The sequence below is a fragment of the Trichosurus vulpecula genome, chromosome 3 (assembly GCF_011100635.1).
Source record: "Trichosurus vulpecula isolate mTriVul1 chromosome 3, mTriVul1.pri, whole genome shotgun sequence".
Lineage (NCBI taxonomy): Eukaryota > Metazoa > Chordata > Mammalia > Diprotodontia > Phalangeridae > Trichosurus > Trichosurus vulpecula.
The window spans coordinates 428,811,548-428,827,955 of NC_050575.1; the positions used below are offsets into that span (position 1 = coordinate 428,811,548).

Genomic DNA, 16,408 nt, shown 5'->3' on the forward strand with positions numbered 1-16,408 from the left:
TGTTTATAAGTGTTGGCAATGTGCTGCTCCAAGATTGTGACTTTGAAGAGGTGGAGGCTGTCTTTAAACCCTGGATCTCTACTATGGCACAGTGAGCTGCATACAATAGACAGTTAAATGTGTGTTGCTGTACTTGTATCTATAATGCTGTAAATGATGGGCCAATTAGGAAACCAGACTCCAAGTCTTCCCCCTGGGATTCCCAAAGTAACTTCCCAAATACATGCAAGGGGAGCCACAGCTATACTTGAGTTGGTCTGAAAAAGGCCCAGGGGTTTTAGTGAATGGCTGAAATGAAACTGAAGAGGGGCCAAAAGCTTAATGCGGTGGCCAGGAAAGCTAATGTGATCTTTAGGCTGCATTAATAGAGAGCTAGACTCTAGGAACAAGCTGGATCTAAAAAAACAGTCTTGCTGGAGACTCAGCAGCAATATTTCAATAAACTCAAATGGATGGTGGATGATGTAACAGAACCCAAGGTATAACTCTTGGAGCTGAGGACATCTCCCAGTGGTAATGAGTGCACCAACTGGGCTGCTGAATTGAGGTAGCCAAGAGTAACAATCTAAAGTAATACATAGTAGGTCCCAGTCACTTGGCTATCACAGAAACTCAGAGCTGTATAGACCTGAAAAGACCGTTTGGTCCAGTCTGTATTAGACCCAAATACTATGTACAACCATACTGACTAATGGTAAACTCCTTTCTACTTGAGGGCCTTTAGTGCGGGGGGTGGGGGGATGGGGGGTGGAAATCTATTACTTCTCATGGCAGTCCATTTCACTTTGGAAGGGCACTAACTATTAGGGATTTTTTCTTTACTTCAGCCTAAATCTGTATCTTTGTAATATCCAGCCATTGACCTGTAACTTAGGGCCCATATGACTGTGGCCAAGTGGGCTGTTTCTGATTATCACTTAACTCATTTGTAAAATGAAAAGTTAAGATTATATAATTGCTGAGGTCCCTTCCAACTCGATGGAAAAAACGGTTTTAACCTTAAACTAAAAAACCTATTAAAACAGTAGCAATCATTTTACTGATTGGTTTAAGAAAAGAAACAATTAAACTATAGCTTAGTATAATAAACTATAGACAAATGTATTAAACTTTTTTTCTGCCTCATGGGGAATGGGTAGGGTGGGAAGAAATTGTAATTCCATGTAGTAAAAGTAAGCGAAGTCTCTTTGTTTTACTTTATTCTTTTAAGAGTCTATTCTATGACATTCAAGTGAATCTACAAATCATACATTATCTCCGGTGGCCTTTAAAATGTGAAAGCAGAACAGAATATGTAGTATACAATACAGCATCTGACCTCTGTGGCATATCAGATAGGCTTTTCTCTAAATAATTATTGTGAGTCCTTTATCTCATCACTCTGTATTATGCCATTAAAAACTCAATGAGCAAAACCAAAAAAAATCCAAGTTTTTAGTAATATTTTAATTTTTATACTGTGTGACCTTGCTCACCTCACCCTTCTGTGCCTCAGTTTCCTTATTTATAAAATGAGAAGCTGGACTAGCTGCCCTCTGAGATGCCTTCCAGCTTTGAAGCTATGATCCTACTCCACATGGGTCAGACCATAGCTGATCTATGTGGAGAGGCACTGGGTTTCCCTTCACGGAGGGCTGGATGACCATGCTCTTTAATGATGTCGAGGAGTGATTCTTGTTCAGGTACCAGTGAGAATAAATGGCCTTTGGGGCCAGTTCTGATTCTGTGACTCCATGCTTGCCTCTGGCAGAGGGAGAGGAGGCAGCTAAAAGCGAGCTCTCGCAGGAGCCCAAGGTAGCCAGGGTTCCAGCTGGGGCCAGCTTTGAGGTGCATACCTTTCTACGGATACATGCGACCTTAGACGACTGTCACTTACCAGTGCATCAAATACAAGGAAATCATACGTTTCATTGTCAGACATTTCCATCATTATGTTAAAAAGTGCATCGAGAGTATCTTGTAGGAACTAGAGAGAAAGAAGAAAAGAGTTTATTTTGACTCACTATTGTGACACTTGGTATGGGGGCTGGGCTTAAGAGCTGGTTTCTTCTGACTTCAAGATCTTGCCTCTGACACTTACTGCCTGTGGGACCCTCAGCAACTTAATCTCTCTGAGCCTCAGTTTGATCATCTGTAAAGTGGGACAATAACTGCATTTACCACATTGAATTATGAAGATTAAGTGAGATCATTTGAAAAATTTAAGACACTAAATTAAATGCTGTTAGAACTATCACTACTGTTGTGCCCCAGATACCCTGAGAAATGGAGTTATGGGGTTGGAGCAGATTCAGAATTAGGATTGTGTGCATTGTGTGCATGCGTGTGTGTGTGCATGTGCCTGGGGCATGCTTCACATACGGCACAACAACAGGAAAAGTGTCCTCAAATGTACTTTTGAATAATACTAAAAATTAGAAAGATAGTGACAATGACGTTTACACAGTGCTGTAAGGTTTGCAAATATCTCATCGGATCCTCCCAACAACCCCGGGAGGTAGATGCTGTTATCATCTCCACTTTACAGGTGACAAAACTGAGGTCTAGTAACTTACTTGGGGTTACATAGCTATTCGGTATCTGAGGCCAGATTCAAACTCAGGTTCAGTTGTTTTAAAAATACACATTAAGTTGTTTTCATGGCAGTTGGGGCTGGCTCCCATGACTGGAGAGCCTTGGGAAAAATGACACAGCTTTGCTACCAGGGATATCATATGTAGGATGAGGCAGCTACAAGGAGAAGAATCTGCAATTAATTATTTATTATATATAGTAATTTAATTATTCAGTTATTTGCTTATTTATTTTTAATTATGCATTGTTAATTAATTATTCTTCTTAACTAGGTACTAAACTGAGTTATCTCTATGCTGCTGGAGTACCACTAATGGTCTTTAAAATTCGACATTCAAAGCCATTCTGTTTCCCTCATCAGACTGTGAGCCCCTTGAGGACAGAGATTGCCTTGGCCTTTCTTTGTATCTCTAGCACTTAGGTCAATACCTGGCACAAAGTAGGTGCTTTATCAATGTTTATTAACTGACTGACTGCCAGTCCCGCACTCTTTATAGCTCCCCACCCTACCCCTTACAGATGGCAAAAGAAACATGAATATAACCAAGGAACAACAAAACCAGAGATTTCAAAGTAATGTATTAATTTAGATGTCTATGTAATCCAAGCGGTGAAAAAGACATTTCTAAGTTTGTATGTGTGAGTGTGCACACACACTCAAATGCACGCACACGCGCGCGCGCGCGCGCGCACACACACACACACACACACACACACACCTACCTTTACAATTTCTCCCCCATCCACCTCCATTAGCTTCTTTAAGTTGTGTTTTATGTTCTGGGAGTTGGAACGCCAATTTAACAACCCCAACAGGTCAACTAGGAAGGAAAACCACAGACACGAAAACATTAGAAACCAATCCGTTTCAATTATAAAAACTGACAGCCAAGCACATTGGAATAGTGGTCAGCCTTAGAAGATGATTGTTGGGACTTTGGTATTTAATGTCTCTTATCACTGGAGTGCCAGGCCTGGAGTCAGAAAGACCCAAGTCCAAATCCACTAGCTGTATGACCCTGGGCAAGTCACTTAACCTCTGGTTGCCTTAATCTGATGGAGAAGGAAATGGCAAAGCACTCCAGTATCCTTGCCAAGAAAACCCCACAGACAGTGTGGTCGGACATGACTGAACAATAATCTCACTGAGTACAGGCATATAGGATATAGATTTCTAGAGTTGGAAGGGACCTGAGAGGCCATCAAGCCCACCCCCTCCTTGCTTTATAGATGAGGAAATGGGCCCACAGGGGTTAAGTGACCCATTCAGGGTCACACAGCTACTTAGGGTCTGAGGCATGACTTGAACCCAGGTTTTTGTGAATCCAAGTCCACTACGTGTTTTGCTGCCATTGCTGGTCTGCTTTGGTGCATTAAGCCCAATCCCTAGTAAGACTCTCTACACTAGGACTTTGGATCAATTCCTAAGAATGCCGAGAACAATCCTCTTGAGGAGAATCCACATTTATTAAAAGCTGATCTCAGACACTTGTGAAATGCAAATAGAAACACAAGGGAGAAATTTTGTGGGAAAGGGGGATGGGGACCCTAACAGGGAATCAGCAACGGCCTCAGAAGGAGGTGACATGTGAAGAGTGGAACCGTAGAAAGTGGAGATGAAGAAGGAGAACTTTCCCTGCACTGGGGAACAGCCTGTGCAAAGGTGTGGAGGTGGGAAATGGGAGGAGAACTGCAAGGAAGCCAGTTTGGCTGGAGCACAGGATGATGTGTGAATGGATACCAGGCTGTGAAGAGTATAAATTCTAGGCAGGGAGTCTGTATTTTACACTAGAGGCTTGTGAGGTAGCTAGGCAGGTAGTGCAGTACGGAGAAAGGAAAGAAGAGAAGGGAGCACTTATTAAGCACCCAATATGTACCAAGCACTTTATAAACATTATCGCATTCGAACCTCATAACAACTCCAGGAGGCAGGTGCCATTATTATTCCCATTTACAGTTGGGGAAACTGACGCAAATAGAGGCTAAGTGACTTGCCCAGGGTCACAGAGTTAATAAGTGTCTGATGCCAGATTTTAACTCAGGTCTTCCTGATTCCAGGCCCAGAGTTCTATCCACTGCACCACCTAGCTGCCTTCTCTTTCAGTCACATTAATTTCTCATCTTCATCACCACCACCACCACCATCATCATCAGTGCCACGGTCAGGTCTGTGTTTTAGGAATATTCTCTTACAGTTTCCGTCCTCAAAAGTCTTTCTTTATCTCCCAGATTGCTCAGGCCCCTCCCCCATGGCCTTACCTTTAAAAAAATCCCAACTTATTCTGTACTTATTTGCATACGTATATGTTGTCTCCTTGAACAGAACATAAGGTTTTTGGGAGAAGGAATTTTTTCATTTTTGGACTTTGTAGCCTCGGTGTCTAGCATGAGGCATGGCACCCAGTAGGAGCTTAATAAGTGCTTATTGTTTAGTTGATAGACATAAGATTGCTTAGTAATGCTTACTGATTGATTTTAAAGCTGCAAGGGACCTTCCACACCACCTGGCATCACATATCTATTTCTAATCAATTCAATTCCATTGGCATTTATGAAGCCTTTGTGCACAGTTATCTGCATGTGGTGTCCCCTAATAGAAGGCAGGCAGGATGTTGGTTTTTTTCATCCCACAGTGCCTGGCACAGAGTAATAGGCATTTCATTAACTCTTGTTGACCTGACTTTAGAAAGTTCCTGCCATTTGCCAGGCATTGGATCAGGTGTTGGGAATACAAAGAAAAGGGGGGAAAAGTCCCTGACCCTGAAGAGGAAGTGACCTCCCCAGGTTTATTTACAGAGCTGTAGAGACAGTATTCAAGGCAGGTCTTGGCTCCAAATCTCATACTCTCTCCATCACACATCACTGGCCCTCTTATATAACTCTCTATTCAAAGTGAATTATTTGTTTGTTCTATGGTACCAGATGTCCCAGAAGGGATCTGCTCTTTCCCTCCATCTCCCACACCCTTAACATACTTCCCCAAGGTGTGGCCACATGAGGACAAGCTAGTAGGATCTCATTTGAGAGGTCAGAAGAGGCAGATCCAGGCTGCTTGGGGGAAATGCTCCCTCACCAGTACTAAAGTGATCCTAACAGAGGTTCTATCAAGTACAGCCTTCAACCTTTGAGCTCACAGAGCTTTGGGTGAATGCCAAGCTTTGGGTAGTCACTAAGACAAATGACATAAAGGGATCATAGGTCACAGGTTTAGAGGTGGAAAGGACCTTAGAGATCATTAACCCTCCCCCACAACCCCATATTATAGATCAGACAATGAGATTGAGGAAGTTTGAATTCATTGCCCAATGCCACACAAATACTATGCCAGGCAGCATTGGAACCAAGGTCTTCCTGATTCCAGAGCCAGTGTTCTCTCCATTGTACCTCTCTGTCTCCTCTCTCAGCTCAAGAAATTAAGCAGCTATGATCAATCACAGATCCAGGGCTAGAAGGGATCCTATGGATTGCCTAGTCCAGCCCCCTCACTCTCCTGATGAGGAAATGGAAATCCCGAGAGTATAAATGATCTGCCTAAGGTCAGAGAGGCAGCAAGGAACAGTTGTGGGATCCTAACCCAGGTCCCTTGGCTTCAAATCCAACTTCCCAGCTGGGGAAGTCACAAGTTCTGGAAGAAGGCACATAGGAACAACAAGAATGTACACATGGACAGGGCTATACACACATAGCTATGAATATACATTATCAGAATAATTTCTTCTATGAGACCATAGATTTAGAGTCAATGATGTAATTAGAGGCAAGGTCACACAATGGATAAAACTCCGGACTTAGGAGGCAAAAGGCCCTGGGGTCAAATACCACCTTAGACATTTACTAGTTGTATGACCCTTAACTCTTCCTCTACCTCTGTAAGTCTGTTTCTTCTTTTGTAAAATGTGAAGATTAGACTCAATGACAGTGAAGGTCCCTTCCAGCTCTATGATCCTCCATCTCCTCATTTCTCATTGGGCTGCACTACTTTGGGACTTCTCTTGCCTTCCCATCATGCCCCTGTGTCAGGTACCTTCCCCGGCTGCCCCATTACTCTGCTTTTCAGCTTTCTTCTGCCATTAGATTGTAAGCTCCTTGAAAGCAGAGACTTTCTTTTCTTTTTTTGCGTTTGAATCCTCAGCACTTTGCATGATATCTGGCACTTAGTAGGCACTTAATGAAAGTTAACTGACATGATAATAATAACTGACTTTTCATTGTGCTCTCAGAGTCACAAAGGGTTGAAGCCATTTTCTCTTTAGATCATCACAATAAACATGGGAATTAAGAGTTATGACTATTGCTGCCTCCATTTTTACCAATGAGGAAACAAACTTAGAGGGGACAGCTTCCTACCTACCACCTACCACATGTGTTCTTTGAGCAATGGTACACTCCACTCCTCTGCATGAGGTCTTCTGTGACTTTCAGAGCATTTTTGGCAGTACGACCCAGACATTCTTTTGCTCTCTGCGACTAGGAGAACTTGTTTTGATTACCTTGCCTGTGTGCTGGCCTGAACTCCCCTCTGTTGCGTCTGGCCACTTCTCCTAGTTGAAATACTACCCATCACCTCCAGCCAACAATGATTCACAAAATAGAACCAATGTTGGCTGCTCTTGGAGAACAAATTGCCATTTGAGCCTTGGGTGGATTTTATATCTCAAATGTTTGGATAGCCCTAGACTTTCGTCCGGTCAGCATCATGACAAAGAACCTAATCCAACTTCCAAGACGGCAGAGAGAATAAGTACCGGCACAATCTATTGGAAGAAGATTTTACAGGCAAGGTCCTAGGCTGTGCTCCACTGGATTCCTTACATGAAGAATGGAAGAGAGGAGTGTAGTTAAGGGCTCTGGTCTCAGTGTCAGAAGACTTGGGTTCAAAATCTGACTTGGATCCTTACTAGCTCCATGACTGCTGTGCCAATCACCTAATTCATTTGAGTTTCAATCTCCCTTTCTATAAAATGGAGATAACACTTTCACTCCCTAGGACACCTCCTAGTGTGGTATCAAGGGAAGCACGCTACACAGCTAAAGTGTTACAAAAATGTGAATTGTTTTTATGAGTGGAAAAAAAACACGACTTAGAATCCAGAATGTTGGAGTTAGGGATCTGGCTCTTTCACTAACAGTGCAATTCCTCTTCTGATTTTCCTTTTCTCCTCCATGAAGGAAGGAGTTGTCTGAGAAGATCTGTAGGAACCAAGGCAGGGAAAAACAAACAGAATCTGGAGAAACAACTTACACAATAACAATACGATTGTGAAAACAAACAACTCTGGAAAACTTAAGAAGCCTGATCAATGCAATGACCAACCAAAGTGGATGTTGTTGGCAGAGGTAGAAGATGAAATCAAAGTGTAGACTGAGAAATGGAGTTTTTGGAAATGACAATGAGATAATTTGTTTTGTTCATATTTGTTATAAGCTCTCTCTCTCTCTCTCTCTCTCTCTCTCTCTCTCTCTCTCTCTCTCTCTTTCTCTCTCTCCCCCTCCCTCCCTTCCTTCCCAACTCTGACTCACCATTCTGGGTCAGTTTTGTTGAGCAAATAAGGGTGGCGATTTGGAAGCTGTCCTTGGTGCTATCCTTGGTTGGGGTGAAGTTGGACAAGTGTGTATTTTTGCCTGGGGAGAAATCCTTATCCTCCATCTCTATCTTTGTGCTGGGCAGGGTCAGGTAGAACTTAGCATCTTCCATTTTCTTATTATCCCCCTGAAAAGAAAACACACACCCAGTGATTTTGGAATGCTCAATGAGGAAGAATAATTTATTATTCACAAACCAAATGTGGTTACACCTAGACTCTGCATTCATTGTGCATGATCTTACAGCCTCAGACTCAGAGCATCCAGGATTCTAATCCATGACCTCAAAGTTCCACTCCAGCTTTGAATCTATTGTCCTCTGATACAATCCAAGCCAAAGCCTTTTTTAGGATTGGCTCATTTACTTCTCTGGGTCTTAGTTCTCTCATCTTTAAGGTGAGGGCATTGTAGTAGATGGCCTCTATAGCTCTAGACCTATGAACTTAGGATAGAATGTACGCTCTTGTGAATAATCATCAAAACTAGGGCATTGGCCTAGAAGATATTTATGATCTCTTTCCATTCTAATTCTAGGAACCCTACCTTATCCTAAGAGAATAAAACAAGGTACTGGCCACATATGAGGATGTATGCTCAGTCTGGAGATGGAGTATTTTTAGAAAGATATTGACAAAAGGTCCATAGGATGAGAAGATGGGATGGTTTTAAGTCAAAAGAGATCAAGAATCCATCAAGGCATCACAGCCATGAACCTGGGGGGGATCTTTAGACCTTGATGGACAAGGAAAGAACTTCGAACCGTCATTAGACATTGGTCTATTGCTCTTACCTTATACACTACCAGGTTATGCCTCCCATCCTGCAATGTTGTTCCATCTGGGTTCATCAGCTTCACAAAGGCCACCCCAAAAGCTCTTTCAGATTTATCTCTGGCTGTAAAATGAGGAAAACTTTGTTTCTGAGTGAGGCAGAGAGGTCAGTGATGGCTGCCCACCTAGATGGTCTCCCACTTCTACACTTAATTCCTTTTGGAGGATGGGTAGTACTTAGGAGAAGGGCATGTGGCAATCTATTCTTTTGTTAACTGTCCAATACTTGTAAGACAGGTGCTGAAGGAGATACAAAAATGAGTAAGTTAGATAGACCACCAGTCCTCAAGTCAGGAGGACCTGGATTAAAATCTGGTCTCAGACACTTATTGGCTGTGTGACCCTGGGTAAGTCACTTAAACCCAATTGCTTAAAAATAAAAATCAAACAAACAACAAAACAAAGGTAAGTAAAGCATAGTCTCTTTTCTCAGGGAGTTAACGGTCTAGGAGAAGAGAAAAGCCATGCATGAAAATAATTAAGACTTAGTCCTATGATTTCATAAAAATAGGGAACTCTAGGCAAAGGAAATTTCCTCCACCATTCAAGTTGAAATTTTCTCAGCAACTTCTAGCCTTACAGAGTTGTCCAGACCACTGAAAGTTTAAGTGACTTGTCCTTTGTCACACTCAGGACTGGAACCCAGAACAAGTGAGCTTTGAGGCCAACTCATTTGATGTTCTCCATCCCTGTTTCCAGTTTCCCTGATGTATGTAAGATAAACCTAAAATCTCTAATTTCTGCAAGTCTCCGTGGAAGGTGGTAGTGTCTTCTCTCTGAAATGACCTCCCGTTATCTTGTCTTGATCTCAAATGTACATAGCTGTTTGCATGTTGTCTGTCCCATTAGATTGGGAACTCCTTGAGGTAGGGACTGTTCTGGCCTTTCTTTGTATCCCCAGTGTTCCACACAGTACCACAATAAGTGCTTAATACATGATTGATAGACCTTGATGCCTCTAGTTAAAATTCTAGATGTTAATTATTCATGCCGTCCCTTCTCTCGACTGGCTCTCTATCCCCCATCCCCCATCACCTCTATTATAACAGTAATTACATTACCAAAAACATAAGTACACCAGGGGAAGGAAGTCCTTTTAGGGCAGGACTGTGCATGTTTTTATCTTTGAATCCTCTCAATCAACACAATGTCTCACCCACAGTAGATGGCTGGTAAACTTAAATTGAACTGAACTGAGCAGGAGAGAAATGAGCACGGTGTTATGAAGAATTCAGATGAAGGACAGATCGATTCCATGGAGGCAGAGTATTAACACAGCAATTTCCAACTAATGTCAACATTAATAGTGCCATATGGAAACAACATGCTTTTGAGAACTTGGAAATCTGCCTGAAATCCATCAGCGTCTCATGGACTAAGGAAGACATTTTCTTTAGCTTGACCGTGTGGAATTTGGAAACTCAGAAGCACATAAATAGCTCTACTCCTTCCTTAGTACCAGGGAAAGCTCAGCTTTGAAAGATGAAGCTGCCAAGGGCTGGACTTGGCCATGTCTAGTTTCCAAACACAGTCAGTCTCCAGGGCCCCTAAAAAGCACTGTGAAGCAAGAGTCAATATTGTTCTTGGAGAAACTCTGTGGTACAGACATCTTGATACTTACATTCCTGTGATGACCTGTGCCGGAAAGTAAATCTTAGATGACAACGGGTGACCTCTTCAATAGCAATGGATACCTGCATATTAATAAGGAAAGAAAAGACTAAATATTTAATGTAGCTCTCTACTTCTGTGGCTAAGCCTATATTACCAGACAGTTCACAGAGACTCACTGTAACCCTGCAGCCCACAGAAAGCAATCTGGTAGAAGGTGGCTCCATTTCCAACCAAAGAAACTTCCATTTAGAACTAAGAGAAGCTCAATAAACAGTTGATTTCTCCAGATAAAACTGTTTGTGCCTTTTGACCCACTGATCCCACTATGGGGCAGGGATTGCCACATGAAGGACATCCAAAATAGAAAAAAAGACTGTCATATTTATATCATATGATATTATTATATTATATTAACTATTTATAACAGCACCTTCTCTGATAACAAAGACGCTCAAACAAAAGTAGGTGCCCATTGATTGGTAAACGGCTAACCGAACTGTGATATTTAAATATAATGGAAATTTACTGAGTTGTAAGAAACAGTGAATAGAAGGAATTGACAGAAACATAGGCAGAGTTTTATAAACTGAGGGAGAGTGAAGTAAGTATCATGAAGAGGACTGCACACATAATGCCTGAATGTTGTACAGGCCATTAAACTGGGACTGGTCACAATTCATCTTGTCGGATTTGGTTTGAAGCTCATATAACACCGGGCATGAGGTTTATAAGGATAGAGAGGGTTCTTAGAACCAACCTTCTCTACTCTGGGGAATGTAAAGAAATTTATGTTGCTTGCTGGAAAATCATGTATGTGCATATACATATCCTTACCTAATTACATGTTGTCTCTCCCATTAGAATGAGAGTTTATTGAAGGTGGGGACATTTGGAATTTTGAGTGCCTAGCACAGTACTTGGCGCAAAGCAGTCTCTTAATAAATGCTTGTTGAATGGTTAATTTTTCTCCCCTCTTAAGGTTTCTGTGAATTCTAAACTCATTCCCACCCCCCTATTATAGAGTCTGTGTTAGCATTCCTATTGGAGAATTCCAAGAGTGTTGGAGGACAAAAAGCACCTTTATAAGACCTGTGGCTTCAGTGGCTCATAGACTGAGAGCCAGGAGGGATCCCAGAGGCCAGCAAGTACAACTCATTCACTTTAAAGAGAAGGGAACTGAGTTGCCCAGAGTCATATAACTATGAAGTAGGTGAGTCAGGAATTCAAACCAGGTGTTCCGGGTCCAGGGCCAACATATTCGCTCCACCACGAGGCCTCTCCAAAAGCAGATGGAAAGACCGGGGAATGAACTCTGGTTATTCTCTTCTCATGAGCCAGGCCCTTTTTTCAGCAGAACTACCCAGAAGATTCTTCTCTGTGTCAATTGGCTAGCACCCTGCAAGTGCCAGAGTTAGCTTGGGAGAAGTATGGAGGCTAGTGACATCACCTGGGAACCAAAACCGAACTCATACTGGTTGTGGGGACCTGGCCAGATCACTGTTCCAGGCAGTTCTGTAAGACTCTAAGGGGAAAGGTGTGGAACTTCATTGATAAAGAGAGCTTCCTCACCTGGAAATTCCCTATACCAGTTAAATCATTGGTTTAGTTTTTATCTCTGTAAGTGTTTATTGTTTCTTCCTTTGAAGGATGATTTAAGAACTCTGACCAATGCTGCCAAACCACTGAGGAGGAAGCATGTACTCACTGCCTGCCAGAGGAAAAGGACTCCTGTGGCAAACTGAGACACGGCCACTGTGGGGGTTGGTTTGCTTTCTATGCATATTAGTTAGACAGATTTTGCTCCTTCCTTCCTTCCTTCCTTCCTTCCTTCCTTCCTTCCTTCCTTCCTTCCTTCCTTCCTTCCTTCCTTCCTTCCTTCCTTCCTCCCTCCCTCCCTCCCCCCTTTTCTCTCTCAGTTTCTTTCTTCAATGGGTGAGGGTAGAGAGAAAAAACAATCAATTTCTGTTAATAAAAAAAAAATGGTCCAGTTCTAGTTTGACTGGTTCTCTAGGTGGTTTTGGAACAGGTTCTGGTTCAATGCACAGTTCAGTAAAAGATATATTATATTACTTTGTTAATTTTTTTCTTTTTCTTTTACTCCTAAAAGCAGCTGAAGTCTCTCTCTTCCCCTTCAATTATAACTTCACAGATAAGTGTCACTCTGGGTCCCAAAGTCCACATAATATCTAGAATCTCAGAGAAGACCCTCTTGCTAGGTAACCTTGAATAAATAAGAAATAGAATCAGATATTCTCATTCCTTTCAACCGATGATTGTGCTCAAAGACTATAAAGCAAAAATATAGGAACAAAGTTACAGGTACCACCTTGCTCCCTCCCAATCATCATTCTGGAACACCCACCCCCACTTCCCCCTCAAATGAGGGAACATCTCAAGCACATATTAGAGTTAGGAGTGTTTCCATACCAAAAGGGAAGTTTGGGAAGTCATCTTTGCAGTTGCTACGTCAGCACCCCAATCTGGGGAACAGCCTTAGCATCACCTCAATGTGGATGAAGATTTGGAGGCCCACAGCACCCCATTCCTCTGTGATCAGCTGTCAAAGTAACCTTTGATGAATCTCTAGTCAGAGAATCTCTAGTTGGGTAACTGAAGGTGAACTGAGTATCAAAATCTGAGTCCCTGTGCATAGTGATGAGATTTCAGGGGTTCAGCTTTTCCTGGGGGGTGGGGGGATAGTGAGGGGGGGAGGACATAATGTTCCTTAGAGACAAACCCAACAGAGCTGCTGATGGAAAATGTCATTTGCAACTTAATTGAACTAGGTAGGAAAAACTGGCCAAGTCTCTTCCCCATTTAAAAACTTTTCAAACTCAGCCTTCAGTGCAATCAATGCAGTGAGAGTGTGTATCTAACAGTAAAAGGAGGCAGAGCAGAGAAAAAAAGCCAAATCACCACCTTGAACACCACCTCCCCAAAGGAGACGGCCCAGGACTCTAAACCCCAGAGCCTTGGGAATAGCAGCACTCTCCTGACCATCAGCCCTATTTCCAGTCTGGTTCCCACAGCCAACACAGAGGATTACATTCTCATCAGCCTGTGAGGTCCTTGAGATTGTGGATGGTCTTTTGCCTTCACTTAGCATAGTTCCTGGCACACAGTAGGCTCTTAATAAGTACTGGTTGAGTAGAGAAAGGGGCCCCCTTCTCCACTGGCACTAATATCCAGCAGCAGCTCTGCTGACCACCTGTCACCAATGGGCAGGTAAGGCCAAGAGCTCCAGGAATGCCGGTAGTCCCAGTTTACTGGTCCCACTTCCACCTCCATGGAGATGTGACCTTGCAACTAGTTCTGCAGGTACTAGTCACAGCTACTGAAGACCCTAAAAGAAAGTTCTTGCCACCAAAGTCCTTGGTGCTGTCAACAGCTTCTACATCAGAAAATGCTATGACTTTATGAGGAGAAATGACATTAAAGAAGAGGCCTGACCATCTGCTCATGCCTCCATGCCAGAGGACCTTGAGATCTTTCCATACAACTTACAGCTGAAACCTCCCACATGTGCTATGCCCCCCACATTAGAATCTGAGCTCCTTGAGAGCTGACTCGGTATTCTCAGAGCCCGCTTTGCACGTAGCTCTTATTCATTCATTCATTCATTCATTGGTTTTTATAATGTCTTTTCTTTTTTCTCTTAGCCTTAATTTTCATTGTAATGGGAGGGAGCAAGGTTTAATGGAAGGAGAGCTGCTATGAAAATGATGTGTGAAAAATTAAAAACAAAGTATGGACTTCAAGATAAGCAGGCTAGCGAGACTTGAGCGTGTGTCCTAGGAACAGGGTGGAGAAGAATGAAGATAGGATTTCCATGGTCTATAGAGGGGCTCCCAGAAGATGTAGCTGAAGAAAGAAAGGAGGGAAGGGGGGAGATAAGGATCGTTGGGAGAGAAGGAGAGGAAAGAGAGTGACACCTAGGGATGTTGAGGAGGGAAGTGGGGGAGGGACAGTCAAGAGCCCAGGGTCCATGGAAGACATCTATTGGGCGGTAGATTACTATCTGCAATTTAATAATGATTCTTATAATGATGGTAATAGTGCTAGCAGCTGTCAGTTACAGAACCTCACTGGCTCCTCACAATGATCTCTTCTCCATTAGACTGTCAGTTCCTTCAGAGCCTGTCTTCACATTGTTCCTGACACACAGAAGGTGCTTAATAAATGCTTGTTGACTGTCTAACGGTGATTTATTTTACACCTGCAGACACTGAGATGAATGATGAAATGGTTTGTCCAGGGTCACACAGCCACCAAGTGTCTGAATCAGGATTAGAGTTTTAGAGCCTCAGAGGGCCATAATTTTCATTCAAGTTCAACCCCTTTATTTTACAGATGGGGAAACTGAGTGTCAGAGAGATACTGTGTCTTGTCCAGGGTCACACATCTATTAAAGATCATAGATTTACAGCTAGAAGAATCATAGGTCAGGCAAGTCCAACATCCTCATTTTACAGATAAGGAAACTGAGGCCCAAAGAGGCAAAAGTGACTCATCTAAGATCATAGAAGTAATAACTAACAGAGACAAGATTCAAACCCAGGTCTTCATGACTTCCAGTCTGCTCTGTGTTATTCTGTCTCTAGCTATGAGACTGGGAAAGTCACCTAGCCTCTGATAACCTGTTTCCTCACAGAACAATCAAGGTTGTGGGACACAAGGGGAAATAAAATGAGATGCTGAAAGTTGCATGAGGTTCTGGGAATTTCATTTGAAACCAAGGATGGAAAATGTCAGGAAATGGCTTGAAGCCGGACTTCCCATGAGCCCTTTTCATTTCCATTTGGACTGTAGCTTTGCATCCACCATCTGAGCCAGGAGCTGTCCTTTGTAAATTTCCGACGTGGGCAGCCGATGGCTGCCCAGTAAGGTACCTTGCTTACTCTACACTAAGTACTGTCCTTATTTCTAGTATGACCCAAATTGAAAATCACAGGAATACCTTTCTAAACTTCTATGAAAAAGCAGAATGGCAGTGAAACGTGGGGGCAGAGCATGGACCAAAATAGCTATCACAATGGTATGACTGTGGTAGTGACATATGGAAGGACAGAATTGCCTGAGGAAGGATTCTCCATGCCCAGTTATTAGTTTTCCTGTCTCCTGAGATTGTCTCGCCTTTACTTTGTATAGATTTTGTATTAACTTATCTGTGAACATGCTGTTTTTCCCTAATAGACTATAAGCTTCTTGAGGGCAAGGACTATTTCATTCCTGTCTTTGAATCTCTAGTACCTAGCACAGTTCCTGGTATGCAGAAGGTGCTTAATAAATGCTTGTTGAATTGAATGGCAGAAATGTTTCTTTTAACCAAGGTACAGACTCACCTTGACTGTTTCATACCAGCAGGGCTGCTTGACTTGGTAATAGACAACGGACTTGTATTCCGAAATGCCTTCATAGCCAGCACCTGGATGAATAGCTTTCTTTGGAAATAGAAAAAAAAAGGAATGAGAATGAATAAAAGATCCAGTAAGGACACATCCACCTACCATCAGTCATATATCCTTCCTCCCCCATGTCACCACCATGCTTTCTTCTCTACCATTTTGCACACAGCTGGAGATAGGAAAGGCTGTGAAAGGGACAAAGGTACCAATCTACTACTTTTTCTGAGGATCTGACCCTGTTTGCCTCAGTTTTCTCATCTGTCAAATAAATGAAATGGCAAACCACTCCAGTATCTTTTGCCAAAAAACCCCAAATGGGGTCACAAAGAATTGGATACAAGTGAACAACAATGAAAGCCCAAATATGGCAGCATAAAAAAATTACACGTTCCTCCCCCCGCC

The 16,408-nt window shown here is 42.6% G+C and overlaps 1 protein-coding gene across 1 annotated transcript in view; it reads right to left on the minus strand.

Moving 5' to 3' along the window:
* DOCK5 (dedicator of cytokinesis 5) overlaps positions 1-16,408 on the minus strand; it is a 189,667-nt gene that overhangs the window by 91,416 nt on the left and 81,843 nt on the right. The window contains exons 15-20 of the mRNA XM_036750130.1: positions 15,944-16,042; positions 10,609-10,681; positions 8,948-9,051; positions 8,095-8,284; positions 3,298-3,395; positions 1,877-1,966 (exon numbers count right to left, since the gene is read on the minus strand). Of these exons, the coding sequence (XP_036606025.1) occupies positions 1,877-1,966; positions 3,298-3,395; positions 8,095-8,284; positions 8,948-9,051; positions 10,609-10,681; positions 15,944-16,042 (654 nt within the window). The remainder of the gene's footprint in view (positions 1-1,876; positions 1,967-3,297; positions 3,396-8,094; positions 8,285-8,947; positions 9,052-10,608; positions 10,682-15,943; positions 16,043-16,408) is intronic.